Source organism: Ylistrum balloti, unplaced genomic scaffold, assembly GCF_031769215.1.
Source record: "Ylistrum balloti isolate Yb309-2 unplaced genomic scaffold, AGI_CSIRO_Ybal_v1 Utg370988, whole genome shotgun sequence".
NCBI lineage: Eukaryota > Metazoa > Mollusca > Bivalvia > Pectinida > Pectinidae > Ylistrum > Ylistrum balloti.
The window spans coordinates 19,669-45,216 of NW_026782553.1; the positions used below are offsets into that span (position 1 = coordinate 19,669).

Below are 25,548 nucleotides of genomic sequence, written 5' to 3' on the forward strand. Positions count from 1 at the left end.
TACATTTCAATGAAATGTACGTTGGTCCCTATTTGACCCATTCGAATAGGCAGAATTTCAAGAATAGTTATAATAAGTTCGAAAATTAAATTCAATTGACAGATAAATGCTTTCACACATATCATCGGCCTTTTTCTGGAAACACGAACATGATGATGATGCACATTGAATACAGACCTGTTGTTCTTGTCGTAGGAGTGGTTGTGGTAGAAGTTGGTGTTGTAGTTTGACTGGGGTAGGTTGAGAAATGAACAGTTGGGGATGTTGATAGCAAGGAAGCAGATGACGTAGTTTCCGCTGAAGGTGTCGTAACAGAAATAGTGGTCGGCATTGTACTTGATGTCGTTGACACTACACGTTAAAAGACAATACAGCTAGAATTGTGAATACAACGAATTATGCTTTAGAAATAATTATATTCATTTATAACAGATTTACTTTAAAGGGATATCCATTAATACATGGATTTCTATTGTGCCTTAATTTCTATCAATCATATTTATTCACGGCCCAAATACAATCTACTTGATTAAGTTAGTAATTTTGTATTAGAACGCATTAGTATACGTGTATATACGAATTGACAATAATAAATTGTTCACAAAATTTGCTCTTGTCATTTTAGGTATAAGCACTGAACATTGTGATTTCATTTATAAAATAAATATTAAGCAAAGTTAACGAATAGTTTAGTTATGACTATGTAATGGGTACGTTCGTGACATTTGAGCCTAAAGGATATGAATGATTATAAGCGTTCAATGGTTGATAAATTATTTCTTACAATTTACGAATGTGACTTGAAAGCAGTTGAAAGTTGATATCAGAATGACTAAGTATGCACAAAAAATTCAGCATGTTCATGGGAGTGATGTTTCTCATAATACTATATAATGCAGATTGCCGGTACATATTTGTATTGTTTTGATATTGCGAGTAAAATAAAAATCAGTATACATACCTTCTGCACATACAAATATGTTGAATCTGATAGTCATCGCTGCATCTTCTTGACCATTGAATGTGATTTTCAATTTCTTAACCTTTGCATTTTGGTTAAAGACAATTTTCCCATTGACGTCCTAAGAAATGTGATAAAGCAGCATGCGTTTCATGATGAAATGGAAAACAAATATCTATATAATATAAATTAAACGGCTAGATTGCCAATATAATAGTTAAAAGAAGATAAAAATGAATAATCAAACAAATAATTTTAACATGTTCAATAGAACCAACATTATTATGATAATTCACAAACCGTGTCTAAATACGTGAATGAAACTTACCAATTTCGGCAGCTCGTATTTGTCACCATCTTCTATCTCCATAGTGACGGAATTTATGTTGGTATCGGCAAATTTAATTATTTCGAAATATTCGACGGAGACTTCACTTTTGAATTCAACGTTTACGACGAACGAGCTTACGCTCACATTATAACCGTTCGGAGAACCCATTTGTGAAATATCGTTAGGTGATAGTTGGATAGTGGGTGTACCGCTAGTAATGCTTGGTTTGTTAATCGGGTCATCCATGCTGTTAGTTTTTATGCAAGTCTTTTGAGTGGTGGTGCTAGCTGTAGTTGTTTGTGAGAAAATGAAGCATAAATTATGAGAAGAAAGTGATTACATCCAAGAAGTCAATTATGCAATTAAAATTTAAATTTAGATCTCAAAAGATAATAATAATTTCTGGTATAAAATTCACATATGGCGTTATTTGTCGACTCGAAATGTTGACTTACCCTCAGTTGATGTTACCGTTGTCTGAGTTGTTGAAGCTGGAATATGAAATAACGAAATGATATCAAAATGGTGTCTATTTGGCATGTAATTTCAATAACAACAGACATGCATATTTCTTGATAAATAACAGTACTAAACATCTGTGACAAAAACAATCAAATCATATCGCTTGAATATCTACCCATATATAAGAACAGAATTCATTGTGCGAGGTATTAGTATGACTTGCAATTTATTGCAGATATGTATATATATGGGAAGATAGACAAACAACTTATTTACGCATGGATATACAATCTATTGAAAATATGTGATTCGGAAGAGTTCTTAACATCATCACATAAGACAATGTTTTCATATTTAGAATGGAAAAGGTTAGGTTAAATATGTCGGGTTAGGTGAGTAGGAAGGCAATCCATCATCAAAAGGAGAGGAGGTTCAATTTCCATTGGCTGATTGACAAACGAAACTCTGTAAAAATAGCAAATCGGTAAAATTATTGCATTAAATATCCCAGTATGTCATTGTTTGATATATAAACATAATATACATGTATTTTTCAAGACACACATTGAAATTCAATCATACTGAACACTAATTTTGACATTGGCTTGAAAGTAACCAAAACCACGCGCTGGTAACCGGATGAGTGCATCCTGTACATTTTTACCTGTTTCATAGCAAACTTCCAATTGGACGTTATCAAGCGTAGGCTGACCATACGATGCTGGTAACAAAACCACTTTTAACGCTACACCTCGTGTACCCAGTAATTTTACCTCAATCCTTTTCCGGAAACCTCCAGTAGCGTCAACCTATTTTCAAATGATAACTTGCAGTAGCATGGTTCTTGTATTGCTTATTAGTTATTAAATGACTTACTATGACTACTCACTTACTCAAGAATATATCGTGAAACGTTCTATATCTCCACTAGACGTTTTAAGGAGAATCAAGATTAAATAATAGCATAATTTCGAGTTAATATTTGTACATTTATATCTAAAATGACAACTAATCAAAATATGGTTGAATGAACTAGTTTTAAGTTACACACTGTCATATTACTCGTATTTTATATAGGTTATCTTGCATCTAAATCAGGAGGCCAAGTTACCTCGATCGGATTGATAGGACGGACAATCTTCTTTAAACTATCAACAACGTAGAGGCGGACCAACTTCAAATTTGAAACCCGTCCGACAAACTGAAAAAACTGCACATCATCATTAACAGTCTGAAACGTGTACGTAATTGTTGGAAGAGAACGCCCAGCAAACGGTAAAAATGATTCACTCAGTCCGTCGCCAATTCCATCTTTGGATGTAGCGACCACATCATCGGAGTATTTTTCTACAATTCTATGTACACATTCTGAAAGGTTCAAAACAAAAAGATGCGCAAATTTCATTTAAATGATCATAATGTTAAAACCATGAAAGTACATGCTTATCGATTTTTCTTTTTGGGGACTCGACATTATCGTTAACACCAATTTTAATCACTTTTTGCGACGAGTAAAACAATATATACACTCCACGGACATTATTCATTGCAAACATGCAACTGCCAATCTTAGATACACCAGCTATACTGAAAGTCGAATATAGAAATTTTCAAGAATTTTAAACACCATTAACGAAATATCAACGATTTATTTTCGAACAGTAACAAGCAAAAAACCAATATTCATGAACATTTAACGTTTTCATCAAATACTTCCCCAATCGAATTAGTTGAAACACTTTGTCTCAACACACCTGTGGAAGGATAAGCATTGGTAGTTGGTGTTGTTGTACTAATGACAGATGTCGTCGGTGTGGGCGTGGCTGACGTTGTTGACGCAAAAGAAGTCATGCTAGTCGTTGATGACATTGATGGGGTTGACGTTGTCGTAGAAGATATTGCTGTTGTTTGACGAGTGGAATATGCTGTAGAATGGATAGACGTTGTATCAGATGGTGTAGTAGTTGTGGATGGAGGAGGTGTGGTAGATGTTGTTATAATAGGTAATGTTGTTGTTGGTGTAGGAGTTGTCGATGTGGTTGTATCCGCTTCAGTGATAATCGGTGTTGTAGGAGATGGTGAGGATGTTGTAGTTGGAGGTGGTGTGGTAGATGTTGTTGTGGGAGGAACTGTTGTTAGTGATGTTGTTTGGGTAGGTGTTGTCGACGTGGTTGTGTCCGGTTCAGTGACAATCGATGTTGTAGGAGATGGTGAGGATGTTGTAGTTGGAGGTGGTGTGGTAGATGTTGTTGTTGGGGGTAATGTGGTTACTGATGTTATTTGTGTAGGTGTTGTCGATGTGCTTGTTTCCGGTTCAGTGACAATCGATGTTGTAGGAGAAGGTGTAGATGTGGTAGTTGGAGGTGACGTGGTAGATGTTGTTGTAGGAGGAACTGTTTTTATTGATGTTGTTTGGGTAGGTGTTGTCGACGTGGTTGTTTCCGGTTCTGTGACAATTGACGTTGTAGGAGACGAAGTTAATGTTGTAGTTGGAGGGAGCGTGGTAGATGTTGTTGTCGGAGGAACTGTTTTTACTGATGTTGTTTGGGTAGGTGTTGTCGACGTGGTTGTTTCCGGTTCAGTGACAATCGATGTTGTAGGAGATGGTGAGGATGTTGTAGTTGGAGGTGGTGTGGTAGATGTTGTTGTAGGAGGTAATGTGGTTACTGATGTTATTTGTGTAGGTGTTGTCGATGTGGTTGTTTCCGGTTCGGTGACAATCGATGTTGTAGGAGATGGTGTTGATGTTGTAGTAGGAGGGGGCGTGGTAGATGTTGTTGTATGAGGAACCGTTGTTACTGATGTTGTTTGGGTAGGTGCTGTCGTTGTGGTTGTTTCTGGTTCAGTGACAATCGATGTTGTAGGAGATGCCGTGGAAGTAGCTGGAGGTGTCGTGGTAGATGTTGTTGTAGGAGGAACCGTTGTTACTGATGTTGTTGGAGTAGGTGTTGTCGATGTGGTTGTTTCCGGTTCGGTGACAATCGATGTTGTAGGAGAAGGTGTAGATGTGGTAGTTGGAGGAACTGTTTTTATTGATGTTGTTTGGGTAGGTGTTGTCGACGTGGTTGTTTCCGGTTCAGTGACAATTGATGTTTTAGGAGATGGTGAGGATGTTGTAGTTGGAGATGGTGTGGTAGATGTTGTTGTAGGACGTAATGTGGTTACTGATGTTATTTCGGTAGGTGTTGTCGATGTGGTTGTTTCCGGTTCAGTGACAATCGATGTTGTAGGAGATGGTGTGGATGTTGTAGTTGGAGGGGGCGTGGTAGATGTTGTTGTAGGAGGAACTGTTGTTAGTGATGTTGTTTGGGTAGGTGTTGTCGACGTGGTTGTTTCGGGTTCGGTGACAGTTGATGTTGTAGGAGATGGTGTGGATGATATAGTTGGAGGTGGTGTGGTAGATGTTGTTGTAGGAGGAACTGTTGTAACAGATGTTGTTTGGGTAGGTGTTGTTGATGTGGTTGTTTCCGGTTCAGTGACAATCGATGTTGTAGGAGATGGTGTAGATGTGGTAGTTGGAGGTGGTGTGGTAGATGTTGTTGTAGGAGGAACTGTTTTTATTGATATTGTTTGGGTAGGTGTTGTCGATGTTGTTGTTTTCGGTTCAGTGACAATCGATGTTGTAGGAGATGGTGTAGATGTTGTAGTTGGAGGTGGTGTGGTAGATGATGTTGTAGGAGGAACTGTTGTTACTGATGTTGTTTGAGTAGGTGTTGTTGATGTGGTTGTTTCCGGTTCGGTGACAATCGATGTTGTAGGAGATGGTGTAGATGTGGTAGTTGGAGGTGGTGCGGTAGATGTTGTTGTAGGTGGAACTGTTTTTATTGATGTTATTTGGGAAGGTGTTGTCGACGTGGTTGTTTCCGGTTCAGTGACAATTGATGTTGTAGGAGATGGTGAGGATGTTGTAGTTGGAGATGGTGTGGTAGATGTTGCTGTAGGAGGTAATGTGGTTACTGATGTTATTTGTGTAGGTGTTGTCGATGTGGTTGTTTCCGTTTCAGTGACAATCGATGTTGTAGGAGATGGTGTTGATGTTGTAGTTGGAAGGGGCGTGGTAGATGTTGTTGTAGGAGGAACTGTTGTTAGTGATGTTGTTTGGATAGGTGTTGTCGATGTGGTTGTTTCGGGTTCGGTGACAGTTGATGTTGTAGAAGATGGTGTGGATGATATAGTTGGAGGTGGTGTGGTAGATGTTGTTGTAGGAGGAACTGTTTTTATTGATGTTGTTTGGGTAGGTGTTGTCGATGTGGTTGTTTCCGGTTCGGTGACAATCGATGTTGTAGGAGATGGTGTTGATGTTGTAGTTGGAGGTGGTGTGGTAGATGTTGTTGTAGGAGGAACTGTTGTTAGTGATGTTGTTTGGGTAGGTGTTGTCGATGTGGTTGTTTCGGGTTCGGCGACAATCGATGTTGTAGGAGATGGTGTAGATGTGGTAGTTGGAGGTGGTGTGGTAGATGTTGTTGTAGGAGGTAATGTGGTTACTGATGTTATTTGTGTAGGTGTTGTCGATGTGCTTGTTTTCGGTTCAGTGACAATCGATGTTGTAGGAGATGGTGTTGATGTTGTAGTTGGGAGGGGCGTGGTAGATGTTGTTGTAGGAGGAACTGTTGTTAGTGATGTTGTTTGGGTAGGTGTTGTTGATGTGGTTGTTTCCGGTTCAGTGACAATCGATGTTGTAAGAGATGGTGAGGATGTTGTAGTTGGAGGTGGTGTGGTAGATGTTGTTGTAGGACGTAATGTGGTTACTGATGTTGTTTGGGTAGGTGTTGTCGACGTGGTTGTTTCTGGTCCAGTGACAATTGACGTTGAAGGAGATGGTGTGGCTGTTGTAGTTGGAGGTGGTGTGGTAGATGTTGTTGTAGGAGGAACTGTTGTTACGGATGTTGTTTGGGTAGGTGTTGTCGACGTGGTTGTTTCTGGTTCAGTGACAATCGATGTTGTTGAAGGTGGTGAGGATGTTGTAGTTGGAGGTGGTGTGGTAGATGTTGTTGTAGGAGGAACTGTTGTTACTGATGTTGTTTGGGTAGGTGTTGTCGATGTGGTTGTTTCCGGTTCGGTGACAATCGATGTTGTAGGAGATGGTGTAGATGTGGTAGTTGGAGGTGGTGTGGTAGATGATGTTGTAGGAGGAACTGTTGTTATTGATGTTATTTGGGTTGGTGTTGTCGATGTGGTTGTTTCCTGTTCAGTGACAATCGATGTTGTAGGAGATGGTGTTGATGTTGTAGTTGGAGGTGGTGTGGTAGATGTTGTTGTAGGAGGAACTGTTGTTACTGATGTTGTTTGGGTAGGTGTTGTCGACGTGGTTGTTTCTGGTTCAGTGACAATCGATGTTGTAGGAGATGGTGTGGAAGAAGTAGTTGGAGGTTGTGTGGTAGATGTTGTTGTAGGAGGAACTGTTGTTAGTGATGTTGTTTGGGTAGCTGTTGTCGACGTGGTTGTTTCCGGTTCAGTGACAATCGATGTTGTTGAAGGTGGTGTGGATGTTGTAGTTGGAGGGAGTGTGGTAGATAATGTAGTAGGAGGAACTGTTGTTACTGATGTTGTTTTGGTTGAAGATACTGATGTGGTTGTTTTCGGTTCAGTGACACTCGACGTTGTAGGTGAAGGTGTGGACGTATTTGCAGGGGATGTGGTAGAAATTATTGTAGGAGATAATGTTGTTACTGATGTTGTCGAGGTAGACCTCAGTGATGTTAAGCTGGTTGTTGGAGGAAGAGCTGTACCTGAAGTTGTCGGTGTAGGCGTTGCAGATGTTGTTGTTGTTGAAACTGATGGCGTGGATGTCTTCGATATCGGCGTTGAAGACGTTGTCACAGTTGAGGCGGTGCTCGAAGATAAATTCTCTGTGGTAAAAATACATATTCTGATAATTCTAACTTGCATAAACATGTCATTCTTTTCATAAAAACTAATGTTGATGATGATAACCTAATTAATAGCATACATGTATATCAACAGCTGTCTCGAGCAAAGTATTTCTCTAACCAATGATTTACCAAATGGTTATGAATGACAGAGCAAAATACATGCCATAGTCCATGTTTTCATTTGAAACTGACAATATTTGCATTTTTGTTCATGTCTTTCCATTCAAAGAAATTATATCATTCAGCGGCTCATCATAATCCGAGTAAAAGTTTTCTTTTCCAATTTTGAACAGTATGAAACCCCAATATTGTAATCGCATGGTAATATAAGCATATCGGAAGAAAACGTGAAAGCATTAAAATATGATATTAGTTAAGCCATATTAAGTCCTAAAAAGTAATAAGCTTACCTGTTGTTTATTTAGATTAGATTACAACAAGTCAGCAGATTTGCGTTTAAATACAAAACCGCATCGATCGGTTTCACTAATTTCTCATCAGGTGTTTCAATTGTATTTGACACAGAACAGATGTGCGATATAGAAGTAATGATACCATACAACTATTCAGCACGGATTTGAATGATAGTGTAATGACGTCAACCCCATCATCTTTGAGCCATATGACGTGGTATAAAAAGCACTTGGATGCATACCTGTTGTTGTACTCTGCGTAGTCGTAGGTGTGGTTGTGCTAGTGGTTACCGTTGTTGTAGATGTAGTTCCCTCTGGGGTCGTTGACTCTGTAGTTGTCGGCATGGTCGTTGTTGTTGGCAGAGTCGTTGTCGATGTAGTAGTGGACGTGGTCTCTGGAGTAGTTGTCGTCGTAGGCATTGCAGTTGTCGTTACACTTGTGGTTGTTGTTGCTACAATTTGTTTACCACAGACATGAATGCATGATACGAATGAAATAGTTGACATAATCATTTACGCATGGCGCTCTATCACTTGGATATTATGGACATAATCGATTAAATAGAATGTATTGAATTCAATCGAAACGCATACCTGATGTGTAACAAGCCTCGATCACTACCTCATCAAGTTTAGGTTGGCCATAGGAGGTTGGTTCAAGGACTACCTTCACCTTCACTCCCATCGTACCGACCAGTGGTACATCTACCGTCTTTGGATATGGTCCGGAAAGTGACACCTATTAACAACAACAACACCGAACGTCATTATCATATACTGGCGATTATTCGACTGCATTTAATATCACTAAAGATTTGAATTTAGACAATTCATCGACAACATTGGCGTGTTTACCTGCTTTGGATTGATAGGCGCAACGGCATTGTTGTTCTCGTCAAGAACAAACACTTTGATAGTCATCACGTTCCATACTTTCGCAGCAAATCGGACGAATTTAACCTCCTCATTGATTGCCTTGATCATATATGTTATTGATGGATTTAGAACGCCCGAATTTGGAACAAATGCTACTTCCAGACCATTACCATTTCCATCTTTAGTGTTAGAAACCACATCGACAGTGTTGTCTTCAGATATCATTTGGATGTCACATTCTGAAAACAATAGCATATGCTTAATATAAACGAGAACATTTATTTCGCAAATATACTACAATGCTTTCAACAATCTTCAGGGATGAAACTCATTTTATAGATTAAACACATCTTATACCAAAAACTCATCGATAGGTATAAATACATATTTCCTTTAGATTACAACAAGTCAGCTCTCATCCTGATATATACGTATCGCAGATTTGCGTTTAAATACAAAACCGCATAGATCAGTTTCACTAATTTCTCATCAGGTGTTTCAATTGTATTTGACATAGAACAGATGTGCGATATAGAAGTAATGATACCATACAACTATTCAGCACGGATTTGAATGATAGTGTAATGACGTCAACCCCATCATCTTTGAGCCATATGACGTGGTATAAAAAGCACTTGGATGCATACCTGTTGTTGTACTCTGCGTAGTCGTAGGTGTGGTTGTGCTAGTGGTTACCGTTGTTGTAGATGTAGTTCCCTCTGGGGTCGTTGACTCTGTAGTTGTCGGCATGGTCGTTGTTGTTGGCAGAGTCGTTGTCGATGTAGTAGTGGACGTGGTCTCTGGAGTAGTTGTCGTCGTAGGCATTGCAGTTGTCGTTACACTTGTGGTTGTTGTTGCTACAATTTGTTTACCACAGACATATGAATGCATGATACGAATGAAATAGTTGACAAAATTATTTACGCATGGCGCTCTATCACTTGGATATTATGGACATAATCGATTAAACAGAATGTATTGAATTCAATCTAAACGCATACCTGATGTGTAACAAGCCTCGATCACTACCTCATCAAGTTTAGGTTGGCCATAGGAGGTTGGTTCAAGGACTACCTTCACCTTCACTCCCATCGTACCGACCAGTGGTACATCTACCGTCTTTGGATATGGTCCGGAAAGTGACACCTATTAACAACAACAACATTGAACGTCATTATCATATACTGACGATTATTCGACTGCATTTAATATCACTAAAGATTTGAATTTAGACAATTCATCGACAACATTGGCGTGTTTACCTGCTTTGGATTGATAGGCGCAACGGCATTGTTGTTCTCGTCAAGAACAAACACTTTGATAGTCATCACGTTCCATACTTTCGCAGCAAATCGGACGAATTTAACCTCCTCATTGATTGCCTTGATCATATATGTTATTGATGGATTTAGAACGCCCGAATTTGGAACAAATGCTACTTCCAGACCATTACCATTTCCATCTTTAGTGTTAGAAACCACATCGACAGTGTTGTCTTCAGATATCATTTGGATGTCACATTCTGAAAACAATAGCATATGCTTAATATAAACGAGAACATTTATTTCGCAAATATACTACAATGCTTTCAACAATCTTCAGGAATGAAACTCATTTTATAGATTAAACACATCTTATACCAAAAACTCATCGATAGGTATAAATACATATTTCCTTTAGATTACAACAAGTCAGCTCTCATCCTGATATATACGTATCGCAGATTTGCGTTTAAATACAAAACCGCATAGATCAGTTTCACTAATTTCTCATCAGGTGTTTCAATTGTATTTGACATAGAACAGATGTGCGATATAGAAGTAATGATACCATACAACTATTCAGCACGGATTTGAATGATAGTGTAATGACGTCAACCCCATCATCTTTGAGCCATATGACGTGGTATAAAAAGCACTTGGATGCATACCTGTTGTTGTACTCTGCGTAGTCGTAGGTGTGGTTGTGCTAGTGGTTACCGTTGTTGTAGATGTAGTTCCCTCTGGGGTCGTTGACTCTGTAGTTGTCGGCATGGTCGTTGTTGTTGGCAGAGTCGTTGTCGATGTAGTAGTGGACGTGGTCTCTGGAGTAGTTGTCGTCGTAGGCATTGCAGTTGTCGTTACACTTGTGGTTGTTGTTGCTACAATTTGTTTACCACAGACATATGAATGCATGATACGAATGAAATAGTTGACAAAATTATTTACGCATGGCGCTCTATCACTTGGATATTATGGACATAATCGATTAAATAGAATGTATTGAATTCAATCTTAACGCATACCTGATGTGTAACAAGCCTCGATCACTACCTCATCAAGTTTAGGTTGGCCATAGGAGGTTGGTTCAAGGACTACCTTCACCTTCACTCCCATCGTACCGACCAGTGGTACATCTACCGTCTTTGGATATGGTCCGGAAAGTGACACCTATTAACAACAACAACACCGAACGTCATTATCATATACTGGCGATAATTCGACTGCATTTAATATCACTAAAGATTTGAATTTAGACAATTCATCGACAACATTGGCGTGTTTACCTGCTTTGGATTGATAGGCGCAACGGCATTGTTGTTCTCGTCAAGAACAAACACTTTGATAGTCATCACGTTCCATACTTTCGCAGCAAATCGGACGAATTTAACCTCCTCATTGATTGCCTTGATCATATATGTTATTGATGGATTTAGAACGCCCGAATTTGGAACAAATGCTACTTCCAGACCATTACCATTTCCATCTTTAGTGTTAGAAACCACATCGACAGTGTTGTCTTCAGATATCATTTGGATGTCACATTCTGAAAACAATAGCATATGCTTAATATAAACGAGAACATTTATTTCGCAAATATACTACAATGCTTTCAACAATCTTCAGGAATGAAACTCATTTTATAGATTAAACACATCTTATACCAAAAACTCATCGATAGGTATAAATACATATTTCCTTTAGATTACAACAAGTCAGCTCTCATCCTGATATATACGTATCGCAGATTTGCGTTTAAATACAAAACCGCATAGATCAGTTTCACTAATTTCTCATCAGGTGTTTCAATTGTATTTGACATAGAACAGATGTGCGATATAGAAGTAATGATACCATACAACTATTCAGCACGGATTTGAATGATAGTGTAATGACGTCAACCCCATCATCTTTGAGCCATATGACGTGGTATAAAAAGCACTTGGATGCATACCTGTTGTTGTACTCTGCGTAGTCGTAGGTGTGGTTGTGCTAGTGGTTACCGTTGTTGTAGATGTAGTTCCCTCTGGGGTCGTTGACTCTGTAGTTGTCGGCATGGTCGTTGTTGTTGGCAGAGTCGTTGTCGATGTAGTAGTGGACGTGGTCTCTGGAGTAGTTGTCGTCGTAGGCATTGCAGTTGTCGTTACACTTGTGGTTGTTGTTGCTACAATTTGTTTACCACAGACATATGAATGCATGATACGAATGAAATAGTTGACAAAATTATTTACGCATGGCGCTCTATCACTTGGATATTATGGACATAATCGATTAAATAGAATGTATTGAATTCAATCTTAACGCATACCTGATGTGTAACAAGCCTCGATCACTACCTCATCAAGTTTAGGTTGGCCATAGGAGGTTGGTTCAAGGACTACCTTCACCTTCACTCCCATCGTACCGACCAGTGGTACATCTACCGTCTTTGGATATGGTCCGGAAAGTGACACCTATTAACAACAACAACATTGAACGTCATTATCATATACTGGCGATTATTCGACTGCATTTAATATCACTAAAGATTTGAATTTAGACAATTCATCGACAACATTGGCGTGTTTACCTGCTTTGGATTGATAGGCGCAACGGCATTGTTGTTCTCGTCAAGAACAAACACTTTGATAGTCATCACGTTCCATACTTTCGCAGCAAATCGGACGAATTTAACCTCCTCATTGATTGCCTTGATCATATATGTTATTGATGGATTTAGAACGCCCGAATTTGGAACAAATGCTACTTCCAGACCATTACCATTTCCATCTTTAGTGTTAGAAACCACATCGACAGTGTTGTCTTCAGATATCATTTGGATGTCACATTCTGAAAACAATAGCATATGCTTAATATAAACGAGAACATTTATTTCGCAAATATACTACAATGCTTTCAACAATCTTCAGGAATGAAACTCATTTTATAGATTAAACACATCTTATACCAAAAACTCATCGATAGGTATAAATACATATTTCCTTTAGATTACAACAAGTCAGCTCTCATCCTGATATATACGTATCGCAGATTTGCGTTTAAATACAAAACCGCATAGATCAGTTTCACTAATTTCTCATCAGGTGTTTCAATTGTATTTGACATAGAACAGATGTGCGATATAGAAGTAATGATACCATACAACTATTCAGCACGGATTTGAATGATAGTGTAATGACGTCAACCCCATCATCTTTGAGCCATATGACGTGGTATAAAAAGCACTTGGATGCATACCTGTTGTTGTACTCTGCGTAGTCGTAGGTGTGGTTGTGCTAGTGGTTACCGTTGTTGTAGATGTAGTTCCCTCTGGGGTCGTTGACTCTGTAGTTGTCGGCATGGTCGTTGTTGTTGGCAGAGTCGTTGTCGATGTAGTAGTGGACGTGGTCTCTGGAGTAGTTGTCGTCGTAGGCATTGCAGTTGTCGTTACACTTGTGGTTGTTGTTGCTACAATTTGTTTACCACAGACATATGAATGCATGATACGAATGAAATAGTTGACAAAATTATTTACGCATGGCGCTCTATCACTTGGATATTATGGACATAATCGATTAAATAGAATGTATTGAATTCAATCTTAACGCATACCTGATGTGTAACAAGCCTCGATCACTACCTCATCAAGTTTAGGTTGGCCATAGGAGGTTGGTTCAAGGACTACCTTCACCTTCACTCCCATCGTACCGACCAGTGGTACATCTACCGTCTTTGGATATGGTCCGGAAAGTGACACCTATTAACAACAACAACATTGAACGTCATTATCATATACTGGCGATTATTCGACTGCATTTAATATCACTAAATTTTTGAATTTAGACAATTCATCGACAACATTGGCGTGTTTACCTGCTTTGGATTGATAGGCGCAACGGCATTGTTGTTCTCGTCAAGAACAAACACTTTGATAGTCATCACGTTCCATACTTTCGCAGCAAATCGGACGAATTTAACCTCCTCATTGATTGCCTTGATCATATATGTTATTGATGGATTTAGAACGCCCGAATTTGGAACAAATGCTACTTCCAGACCATTACCATTTCCATCTTTAGTGTTAGAAACCACATCGACAGTGTTGTCTTCAGATATCATTTGGATGTCACATTCTGAAAACAATAGCATATGCTTAATATAAACGAGAACATTTATTTCGCAAATATACTACAATGCTTTCAACAATCTTCAGGAATGAAACTCATTTGATAGATTAAACACATCTTATACCAAAAACTCATCGATAGGTATAAATACATATTTCCTTTAGATTACAACAAGTCAGCTCTCATCCTGATATATACGTATCGCAGATTTGCGTTTAAATACAAAACCGCATAGATCAGTTTCACTAATTTCTCATCAGGTGTTTCAATTGTATTTGACATAGAACAGATGTGCGATATAGAAGTAATGATACCATACAACTATTCAGCACGGATTTGAATGATAGTGTAATGACGTCAACCCCATCATCTTTGAGCCATATGACGTGGTATAAAAAGCACTTGGATGCATACCTGTTGTTGTACTCTGCGTAGTCGTAGGTGTGGTTGTGCTAGTGGTTACCGTTGTTGTAGATGTAGTTCCCTCTGGGGTCGTTGACTCTGTAGTTGTCGGCATGGTCGTTGTTGTTGGCAGAGTCGTTGTCGATGTAGTAGTGGACGTGGTCTCTGGAGTAGTTGTCGTCGTAGGCATTGCAGTTGTCGTTACACTTGTGGTTGTTGTTGCTACAATTTGTTTACCACAGACATATGAATGCATGATACGAATGAAATAGTTGACATAATTATTTACGCATGGCGCTCTATCACTTGGATATTATGGACATAATCGATTAAATAGAATGTATTGAATTCACTCTAAACGCATACCTGATGTGTAACAAGCCTCGATCACTACCCCATCAAGTTTAGGTTGGCCATAGGAGGTTGGTTCAAGGACTACCTTCACCTTCACTCCCATCGTACCGACCAGTGGTACATCTACCGTCTTTGGATATGGTCCGGAAAGTGACACCTATTAACAACAACAACATTGAACGTCATTATCATATACTGGCGATTATTCGACTGCATTTAATATCACTAAAATTTTGAATTTAGACAATTCATCGACAACATTGGCGTGTTTACCTGCTTTGGATTGATAGGCGCAACGGCATTGTTGTTCTCGTCAAGAACAAACACTTTGATAGTCATCACGTTCCATACTTTCGCAGCAAATCGGACGAATTTAACCTCCTCATTGATTGCCTTGATCATATATGTTATTGATGGATTTAGAACGCCCGAATTTGGAACAAATGCTACTTCCAGACCATTACCATTTCCATCTTTAGTGTTAGAAACCACATCGACAGTGTTGTCTTCAGATATCATTTGGATGTCACATTCTGAAAACAATAGCATATGCTTAATATAAACGAGAACATTTATTTCGCAAATATACTACAATGCTTTCAACAATCTTCAGGAATGAAACTCATTTGATAGATTAAACACATCGTATACCAAAAACTCATCGATAGGTATAAATACATATTTCCTTTAGATTACAACAAGTCAGCTCTCATCCTGATATATACGTATCGCAGATTTGCGTTTAAATACAAAACCGCATAGATCAGTTTCACTAATTTCTCATCAGGTGTTTCAATTGTATTTGACATAGAACAGATGTGCGATATAGAAGTAATGATACCATACAACTATTCAGCACGGATTTGAATGATAGTGTAATGACGTCAACCCCATCATCTTTGAGCCATATGACGTGGTATAAAAAGCACTTGGATGCATACCTGTTGTTGTACTCTGCGTAGTCGTAGGTGTGGTTGTGCTAGTGGTTACCGTTGTTGTAGATGTAGTTCCCTCTGGGGTCGTTGACTCTGTAGTTGTCGGCATGGTCGTTGTTGTTGGCAGAGTCGTTGTCGATGTAGTAGTGGACGTGGTCTCTGGAGTAGTTGTCGTCGTAGGCATTGCAGTTGTCGTTACACTTGTGGTTGTTGTTGCTACAATTTGTTTACCACAGACATATGAATGCATGATACGAATGAAATAGTTGACATAATTATTTACGCATGGCGCTCTATCACTTGGATATTATGGACATAATCGATTAAATAGAATGTATTGAATTCAATCTAAACGCGTACCTGATGTGTAACAAGCCTCGATCACTACCTCATCAAGTTTAGGTTGGCCATAGGAGGTTGGTTCAAGGACTACCTTCACCTTCACTCCCATCGTACCGACCAGTGGTACATCTACCGTCTTTGGATATGGTCCGGAAAGTGACACCTATTAACAACAACAACATTGAACGTCATTATCATATACTGGCGATTATTCGACTGCATTTAATATCACTAAAATTTTGAATTTAGACAATTCATCGACAACATTGGCGTGTTTACCTGCTTTGGATTGATAGGCGCAACGGCATTGTTGTTCTCGTCAAGAACAAACACTTTGATAGTCATCACGTTCCATACTTTCGCAGCAAATCGGACGAATTTAACCTCCTCATTGATTGCCTTGATCATATATGTTATTGATGGATTTAGAACGCCCGAATTTGGAACAAATGCTACTTCCAGACCATTACCATTTCCATCTTTAGTGTTAGAAACCACATCGACAGTGTTGTCTTCAGATATCATTTGGATGTCACATTCTGAAAACAATAGCATATGCTTAATATAAACGAGAACATTTATTTCGCAAATATACTACAATGCTTTCAACAATCTTCAGGAATGAAACTCATTTGATAGATTAAACACATCGTATACCAAAAACTCATCGATAGGTATAAATACATATTTCCTTTAGATTACAACAAGTCAGCTCTCATCCTGATATATACGTATCGCAGATTTGCGTTTAAATACAAAACCGCATAGATCAGTTTCACTAATTTCTCATCAGGTGTTTCAATTGTATTTGACATAGAACAGATGTGCGATATAGAAGTAATGATACCATACAACTATTCAGCACGGATTTGAATGATAGTGTAATGACGTCAACCCCATCATCTTTGAGCCATATGACGTGGTATAAAAAGCACTTGGATGCATACCTGTTGTTGTACTCTGCGTAGTCGTAGGTGTGGTTGTGCTAGTGGTTACCGTTGTTGTAGATGTAGTTCCCTCTGGGGTCGTTGACTCTGTAGTTGTCGGCATGGTCGTTGTTGTTGGCAGAGTCGTTGTCGATGTAGTAGTGGACGTGGTCTCTGGAGTAGTTGTCGTCGTAGGCATTGCAGTTGTCGTTACACTTGTGGTTGTTATTGCTACAATTTGTTTACCACAGACATATGAATGCATGATACGAATGAAATAGTTGACATAATTATTTACGCATGGCGCTCTATCACTTGGATATTATGGACATAATCGATTAAATAGAATGTATTGAATTCACTCTAAACGCATACCTGATGTGTAACAAGCCTCGATCACTACCTCATCAAGTTTAGGTTGGCCATAGGAGGTTGGTTCAAGGACTACCTTCACCTTCACTCCCATCGTACCGACCAGTGGTACATCTACCGTCTTTGGATATGGTCCGGAAAGTGACACCTATTAACAACAACAACATTGAACGTCATTATCATATACTGGCGATTATTCGACTGCATTTAATATCACTAAAATTTTGAATTTAGACAATTCATCGACAACATTGGCGTGTTTACCTGCTTTGGATTGATAGGCGCAACGGCATTGTTGTTCTCGTCAAGAACAAACACTTTGATAGTCATCACGTTCCATACTTTCGCAGCAAATCGGACGAATTTAACCTCCTCATTGATTGCCTTGATCATATATGTTATTGATGGATTTAGAACGCCCGAATTTGGAACAAATGCTACTTCCAGACCATTACCATTTCCATCTTTAGTGTTAGAAACCACATCGACAGTGTTGTCTTCAGATATCATTTGGATGTCACATTCTGAAAACAATAGCATATGCTTAATATAAACGAGAACATTTATTTCGCAAATATACTACAATGCTTTCAACAATCTTCAGGAATGAAACTCATTTGATAGATTAAACACATCGTATACCAAAAACTCATCGATAGGTATAAATACATATTTCCTTTAGATTACAACAAGTCAGCTCTCATCCTGATATATACGTATCGCAGATTTGCGTTTAAATACAAAACCGCATAGATCAGTTTCACTAATTTCTCATCAGGTGTTTCAATTGTATTTGACATAGAACAGATGTGCGATATAGAAGTAATGATACCATACAACTATTCAGCACGGATTTGAATGATAGTGTAATGACGTCAACCCCATCATCTTTGAGCCATATGACGTGGTATAAAAAGCACTTGGATGCATACCTGTTGTTGTACTCTGCGTAGTCGTAGGTGTGGTTGTGCTAGTGGTTACCGTTGTTGTAGATGTAGTTCCCTCTGGGGTCGTTGACTCTGTAGTTGTCGGCATGGTCGTTGTTGTTGGCAGAGTCGTTGTCGATGTAGTAGTGGACGTGGTCTCTGGAGTAGTTGTCGTCGTAGGCATTGCAGTTGTCGTTACACTTGTGGTTGTTGTTGCTACAATTTGTTTACCACAGACATATGAATGCATGATACGAATGAAATAGTTGACATAATTATTTACGCATGGCGCTCTATCACTTGGATATTATGGACATAATCGATTAAATAGAATGTATTGAATTCACTCTAAACGCATACCTGATGTGTAACAAGCCTCGATCACTACCTCATCAAGTTTAGGTTGGCCATAGGAGGTTGGTTCAAGGACTACCTTCACCTTCACTCCCATCGTACCGACCAGTGGTACATCTACCGTCTTTGGATATGGTCCGGAAAGTGACACCTATTAACAACAACAACATTGAACGTCATTATCATATACTGGCGATTATTCGACTGCATTTAATATCACTAAAATTTTGAATTTAGACAATTCATCGACAACATTGGCGTGTTTACCTGCTTTGGATTGATAGGCGCAACGGCATTGTTGTTCTCGTCAAGAACAAACACTTTGATAGTCATCACGTTCCATACTTTCGCAGCAAATCGGACGAATTTAACCTCCTCATTGATTGCCTTGATCATATATGTTATTGATGGATTTAGAACGCCCGAATTTGGAACAAATGCTACTTCCAGACCATTACCATTTCCATCTTTAGTGTTAGAAACCACATCGACAGTGTTGTCTTCAGATATCATTTGGATGTCACATTCTGAAAACAATAGCATATGCTTAATATAAACGAGAACATTTATTTCGCAAATATACTACAATGCTTTCAACAATCTTCAGGAATGAAACTCATTTGATAGATTAAACACATCGTATACCAAAAACTCATCGATAGGTATAAATACATATTTCCTTTAGATTACAACAAGTCAGCTCTCATCCTGATATATACGTATCGCAGATTTGCGTTTAAATACAAAACCGCATAGATCAGTTTCACTAATTTCTCATCAGGTGTTTCAATTGTATTTGACATAGAACAGATGTGCGATATAGAAGTAATGATACCATACAACTATTCAGCACGGATTTGAATGATAGTGTAATGACGTCAACCCCATCATCTTTGAGCCATATGACGTGGTATAAAAAGCACTTGGATGCATACCTGTTGTTGTACTCTGCGTAGTCGTAGGTGTGGTTGTGCTAGTGGTTACCGTTGTTGTAGATGTAGTTCCCTCTGGGGTCGTTGACTCTGTAGTTGTCGGCATGGTCGTTGTTGTTGGCAGAGTCGTTGTCGATGTAGTAGTGGACGTGGTCTCTGGAGTAGTTGTCGTCGTAGGCATTGCAGTTGTCGTTACACTTGTGGTTGTTATTGCTACAATTTGTTTACCACAGACATATGAATGCATGATACGAATGAAATAGTTGACATAATTATTTACGCATGGCGCTCTATCACTTGGATATTATGGACATAATCGATTAAATAGAATGTATTGAATTCAATCTAAACGCATACCTGATGTGTAACAAGCCTCGATCACTACCTCATCAAGTTTAGGTTGGCCATAGGAGGTTGGTTCAAGGACTACCTTCACCTTCACTCCCATCGTACCGACCAGTGGTACATCTACCGTCTTTGGATATGGTCCGGAAAGTGACACCTATTAACAACAACAACATTGAACGTCATTATCATATACTGGCGATTATTCGACTGCATTTAATATCACTAAAATTTTGAATTTAGACAATTCATCGACAACATTGGCGTGTTTACCTGCTTTGGATTGATAGGCGCAACGGCATTGTTGTTCTCGTCAAGAACAAACACTTTGATAGTCATCACGTTCCATACTTTCGCAGCAAATCGGACGAATTTAACCTCCTCATTGATTGCCTTGATCATATATGTTATTGATGGATTTAGAACGCCCGAATTTGGAACAAATGCTACTTCCAGACCATTACCATTTCCATCTTTAGTGTTAGAAACCACATCGACAGTGTTGTCTTCAGATATCATTTGGATGTCACATTCTGAAAACAATAGCATATGCTTAATATAAACGAGAACATTTATTTCGCAAATATACTACAATGCTTTCAACAATCTTCAGGAATGAAACTCATTTGATAGATTAAACACATCGTATACCAAAAACTCATCGATAGGTATAAATACATATTTCCTTTAGATTACAACAAGTCAGCTCTCATCCTGATATATACGTATCGCAGATTTGCGTTTAAATACAAAACCGCATAGATCAGTTTCACTAATTTCTCATCAGGTGTTTCAATTGTATTTGACATAGAACAGATGTGCGATATAGAAGTAATGATACCATACAACTATTCAGCACGGATTTGAATGATAGTGTAATGACGTCAACCCCATCATCTTTGAGCCATATGACGTGGTATAAAAAGCACTTGGATGCATACCTGTTGTTGTACTCTGCGTAGTCGTAGGTGTGGTTGTGCTAGTGGTTACCGTTGTTGTAGATGTAGTTCCCTCTGGGGTCGTTGACTCTGTAGTTGTCGGCATGGTGGTTGTTGTTGGCAGAGTCGTTGTCGATGTAGTAGTGGACGTGGTCTCTGGAGTAGTTGTCGTCGTAGGCATTGCAGTTGTCGTTACACTTGTGGTTGTTATTGCTACAATTTGTTTACCACAGACATATGAATGCATGATACGAATGAAATAGTTGACATAATTATTTACGCATGGCGCTCTATCACTTGGATATTATGGACATAATCGATTAAATAGAATGTATTGAATTCAATCTTAACGCGTACCTGATGTGTAACAAGCCTCGATCACTACCTCATCAAGTTTAGGTTGGCCATAGGAGGTTGGTTCAAGGACTACCTTCACCTTCACTCCCATCGTACCGACCAGTGGTACATCTACCGTCTTTGGATATGGTCCGGAAAGTGACACCTATTAACAACAACAACATTGAACGTCATTATCATATACTGGCGATTATTCGACTGCATTTAATATCACTAAAATTTTGAATTTAGACAATTCATCGACAACATTGGCGTGTTTACCTGCTTTGGATTGATAGGCGCAACGGCATTGTTGTTCTCGTCAAGAACAAACACTTTGATAGTCATCACGTTCCATACTTTCGCAGCAAATCGGACGAATTTAACCTCCTCATTGATTGCCTTGATCATATATGTTATTGATGGATTTAGAACGCCCGAATTTGGAACAAATGCTACTTCCAGACCATTACCATTTCCATCTTTAGTGTTAGAAACCACATCGACAGTGTTGTCTTCAGATATCATTTGGATGTCACATTCTGAAAACAATAGCATATGCTTAATATAAACGAGAACATTTATTTCGCAAATATACTACAATGCTTTCAACAATCTTCAGGAATGAAACTCATTTTATAGATTAAACACATCGTATACCAAAAACTCATCGATAGGTATAAATACATATTTCCTTTAGATTACAACAAGTCAGCTCTCATCCTGATATATACGTATCGCAGATTTGCGTTTAAATACAAAACCGCATAGATCAGTTTCACTAATTTCTCATCAGGTGTTTCAATTGTATTTGACATAGAACAGATGTGCGATATAGAAGTAATGATACCATACAACTATTCAGCACGGATTTGAATGATAGTGTAATGACGTCAACCCCATCATCTTTGAGCCATATGACGTGGTATAAAAAGCACTTGGATGCATACCTGTTGTTGTACTCTGCGTAGTCGTAGGTGTGGTTGTGCTAGTGGTTACCGTTGTTGTAGATGTAGTTCCCTCTGGGGTCGTTGACTCTGTAGTTGTCGGCATGGTCGTTGTTGTTGGCAGAGTCGTTGTCGATGTAGTAGTGGACGTGGTCTCTGGAGTAGTTGTCGTCGTAGGCATTGCAGTTGTCGTTACACTTGTGGTTGTTGTTGCTACAATTTGTTTACCACAGACATATGAATGCATGATACGAATGAAATAGTTGACATAATTATTTACGCATGGCGCTCTATCACTTGGATATTATGGACATAATCGATTAAATAGAATGTATTGAATTCAATCTAAACGCATACCTGATGTGTAACAAGCCTCGATCACTACCTCATCAAGTTTAGGTTGGCCATAGGAGGTTGGTTCAAGGACTACCTTCACCTTCACTCCCATCGTACCGACCAGTGGTACATCTACCGTCTTTGGATATGGTCCGGAAAGTGACACCTATTAACAACAACAACATTGAACGTCATTATCATATACTGGCGATTATTCGACTGCATATGATATCACTAAAGTTTTGAATTTAGACAATTCATCGACAACATTGGCGTGTTTACCTGCTTTGGATTGATAGGCGCAACGGCATTGTTGTTCTCGTCAAGGACAAACACTTTGATAGTCATCACGTTCCATACTTTCGCAGCAAATCGGACGAATTTAACCTCCTCATTGATTGCCTTGATCATATATGTTATTGATGGATTTAGAACGCCCGAATTTGGAACAAATGCTACTTCCAGACCATTACCATTTCCATCTTTAGTGTTAGAAACCACATCGACAGTGTTGTCTTCAGATATCATTTGGATGTCACATTCTGAAAACAATAGCATATGCTTAATATAAACGAGAACATTTATTTCGCAAATATACTACAATGCTTTCAACAATCTTCAGGAATGAAACTCATTTGATAGATTAAACACATCGTATACCAAAAACTCATCGATAGGTATAAATACATATTTCCTTTAGATTACAACAAGTCAGCTCTCATCCTGATATATACGTATCGCAGATTTGCGTTTAAATACAAAACCGCATAGATCAGTTTCACTAATTTCTCATCAGGTGTTTCAATTGTATTTGACATAGAACAGATGTGCGATATAGAAGTAATGATACCATACAACTATTCAGCGCGGATTTGAATGATAGTGTAATGACGTCAACCCCATCATCTTTGAGCCATATGACGTGGTATAAAAAGCACTTGGATGCATACCTGTTGTTGTACTCTGCGTAGTCGTAGGTGTGGTTGTGCTAGTGGTTACCGTTGTTGTAGATGTAGTTCCCTCTGGGGTCGTTGACTCTGTAGTTGTCGGCATGGTCGTTGTTGTTGGCAGAGTCGTTGTCGATGTAGTAGTGGACGTGGTCTCTGGAGTAGTTGTCGTTGTAGGCATTGCAGTTGTCGTTACACTTGTGGTTGTTGTTGCTACAATTTGTTTACCACAGACATATGAATGCATGATACGAATGAAATAGTTGACATAATTATTTAGGCATGGCGCTCTATCACTTGGATATTATGGACATAATCGATTAAATAGAATGTATTGAATTCAATCTAAACGCATACCTGATGTGTAACAAGCCTCGATCACTACCTCATCAAGTTTAGGTTGGCCATAGGAGGTTGGTTCAAGGACTACCTTCACCTTCACTCCCATCGTACCGACCAGTGGTACATCTACCGTCTTTGGATATGGTCCGGAAAGTGACACCTATTAACAACAACAACATTGAACGTCATTATCATATACTGGCGATTATTCGACTGCATATGATATCACTAAAGTTTTGAATTTAGACAATTCATCGACAACATTGGCGTGTTTACCTGCTTTGGATTGATAGGCGCAACGGCATTGTTGTTCTCGTCAAGGACAAACACTTTGATAGTCATCACGTTCCATACTTTCGCAGCAAATCGGACGAATTTAACCTCCTCATTGATTGCCTTGATCATATATGTTATTGATGGATTTAGAACGCCCGAATTTGGAACAAATGCTACTTCCAGACCATTACCATTTCCATCTTTAGTGTTAGAAACCACATCGACAGTGTTGTCTTCAGATATCATTTGGATGTCACATTCTGAAAACAATAGCATATGCTTAATATAAACGAGAACATTTATTTCGCAAATATACTACAATGCTTTCAACAATCTTCAGGAATGAAACTCATTTGAAAGATTAAACACATCTTATACCAAAACCTCATCGATAGGTATAAATACACATTTCCTTTACATTACAACAAGTCAGCTCTCATCCTGATATATACGTATCGCAGATTTGCGTTTAAATACAAAACCGCATAGATCAGTTTCACTAATTTCTCATCAGGTGTTTCAATTGTATTTGACATAGAACAGATGTGCGATATAGAAGTAATGATACCATACAACTATTCAGCACGGATTTGAATGATAGTGTAATGACGTCAACCCCATCATCTTTGAGCCATATGACGTGGTATAAAAAGCACTTGGATGCATACCTGTTGTTGTACTCTGCGTAGTCGTAGGTGTGGTTGTGCTAGTGGTTACCGTTGTTGTAGATGTAGTTCCCTCTGGGGTCGTTGACTCTGTAGTTGTCGGCATGGTGGTTGTTGTTGGCAGAGTCGTTGTCGATGTAGTAGTGGACGTGGTCTCTGGAGTAGTTGTCGTTGTAGGCATTGCAGTTGTCGTTACACTTGTGGTTGTTGTTGCTACAATTTGTTTACCACAGACATATGAATGCATGATACGAATGAAATAGTTGACATAATTATTTACGCATGGCGCTCTATCACTTGGATATTATGGACATAATCGATTAAATAGATTGTATTGAATTCAATCTAAACGCATACCTGATGTGTAACAAGCCTCGATCACTACCTCATCAAGTTTAGGTTGGCCATAGGAGGTTGGTTCAAGGACTACCTTCACCTTCACTCCCATCGTACCGACCAGTGGTACATCTACCGTCTTTGGATATGGTCCGGAAAGTGACACCTATTAACAACAACAACATTGAACGTCATTATCATATACTGGCGATTATTCGACTGCATATGATATCACTAAAGTTTTGAATTTAGACAA

The 25,548-nt window shown here is 38.8% G+C and overlaps 1 protein-coding gene across 1 annotated transcript in view; it reads right to left on the minus strand.

Annotated features, from left to right (window-relative positions):
* Nucleotides 1–2,326: 2,326 nt before the first annotated feature.
* The window catches only part of LOC132559867 (mucin-2-like), a 63,013-nt gene continuing 39,791 nt past the window's right edge, over nucleotides 2,327–25,548 (minus strand). The window contains exons 31-56 of the mRNA XM_060224498.1: nucleotides 24,960–25,169; nucleotides 24,292–24,551; nucleotides 24,031–24,175; nucleotides 23,677–23,886; nucleotides 23,009–23,268; nucleotides 22,748–22,892; nucleotides 22,394–22,603; nucleotides 21,726–21,985; nucleotides 21,465–21,609; nucleotides 18,545–18,754; nucleotides 17,877–18,136; nucleotides 15,050–15,194; nucleotides 14,684–14,905; nucleotides 13,425–13,622; nucleotides 12,130–12,339; nucleotides 11,462–11,721; nucleotides 11,201–11,345; nucleotides 10,847–11,056; nucleotides 9,665–9,773; nucleotides 9,564–9,601; nucleotides 8,896–9,155; nucleotides 8,635–8,779; nucleotides 8,283–8,492; nucleotides 3,509–7,603; nucleotides 2,866–3,122; nucleotides 2,327–2,563 (exon numbers count right to left, since the gene is read on the minus strand). Of these exons, the coding sequence (XP_060080481.1) occupies nucleotides 2,327–2,563; nucleotides 2,866–3,122; nucleotides 3,509–7,603; nucleotides 8,283–8,492; nucleotides 8,635–8,779; nucleotides 8,896–9,155; nucleotides 9,564–9,601; nucleotides 9,665–9,773; nucleotides 10,847–11,056; nucleotides 11,201–11,345; nucleotides 11,462–11,721; nucleotides 12,130–12,339; nucleotides 13,425–13,622; nucleotides 14,684–14,905; nucleotides 15,050–15,194; nucleotides 17,877–18,136; nucleotides 18,545–18,754; nucleotides 21,465–21,609; nucleotides 21,726–21,985; nucleotides 22,394–22,603; nucleotides 22,748–22,892; nucleotides 23,009–23,268; nucleotides 23,677–23,886; nucleotides 24,031–24,175; nucleotides 24,292–24,551; nucleotides 24,960–25,169 (9,056 nt within the window). The remainder of the gene's footprint in view (nucleotides 2,564–2,865; nucleotides 3,123–3,508; nucleotides 7,604–8,282; nucleotides 8,493–8,634; nucleotides 8,780–8,895; nucleotides 9,156–9,563; nucleotides 9,602–9,664; nucleotides 9,774–10,846; nucleotides 11,057–11,200; nucleotides 11,346–11,461; nucleotides 11,722–12,129; nucleotides 12,340–13,424; nucleotides 13,623–14,683; nucleotides 14,906–15,049; nucleotides 15,195–17,876; nucleotides 18,137–18,544; nucleotides 18,755–21,464; nucleotides 21,610–21,725; nucleotides 21,986–22,393; nucleotides 22,604–22,747; nucleotides 22,893–23,008; nucleotides 23,269–23,676; nucleotides 23,887–24,030; nucleotides 24,176–24,291; nucleotides 24,552–24,959; nucleotides 25,170–25,548) is intronic.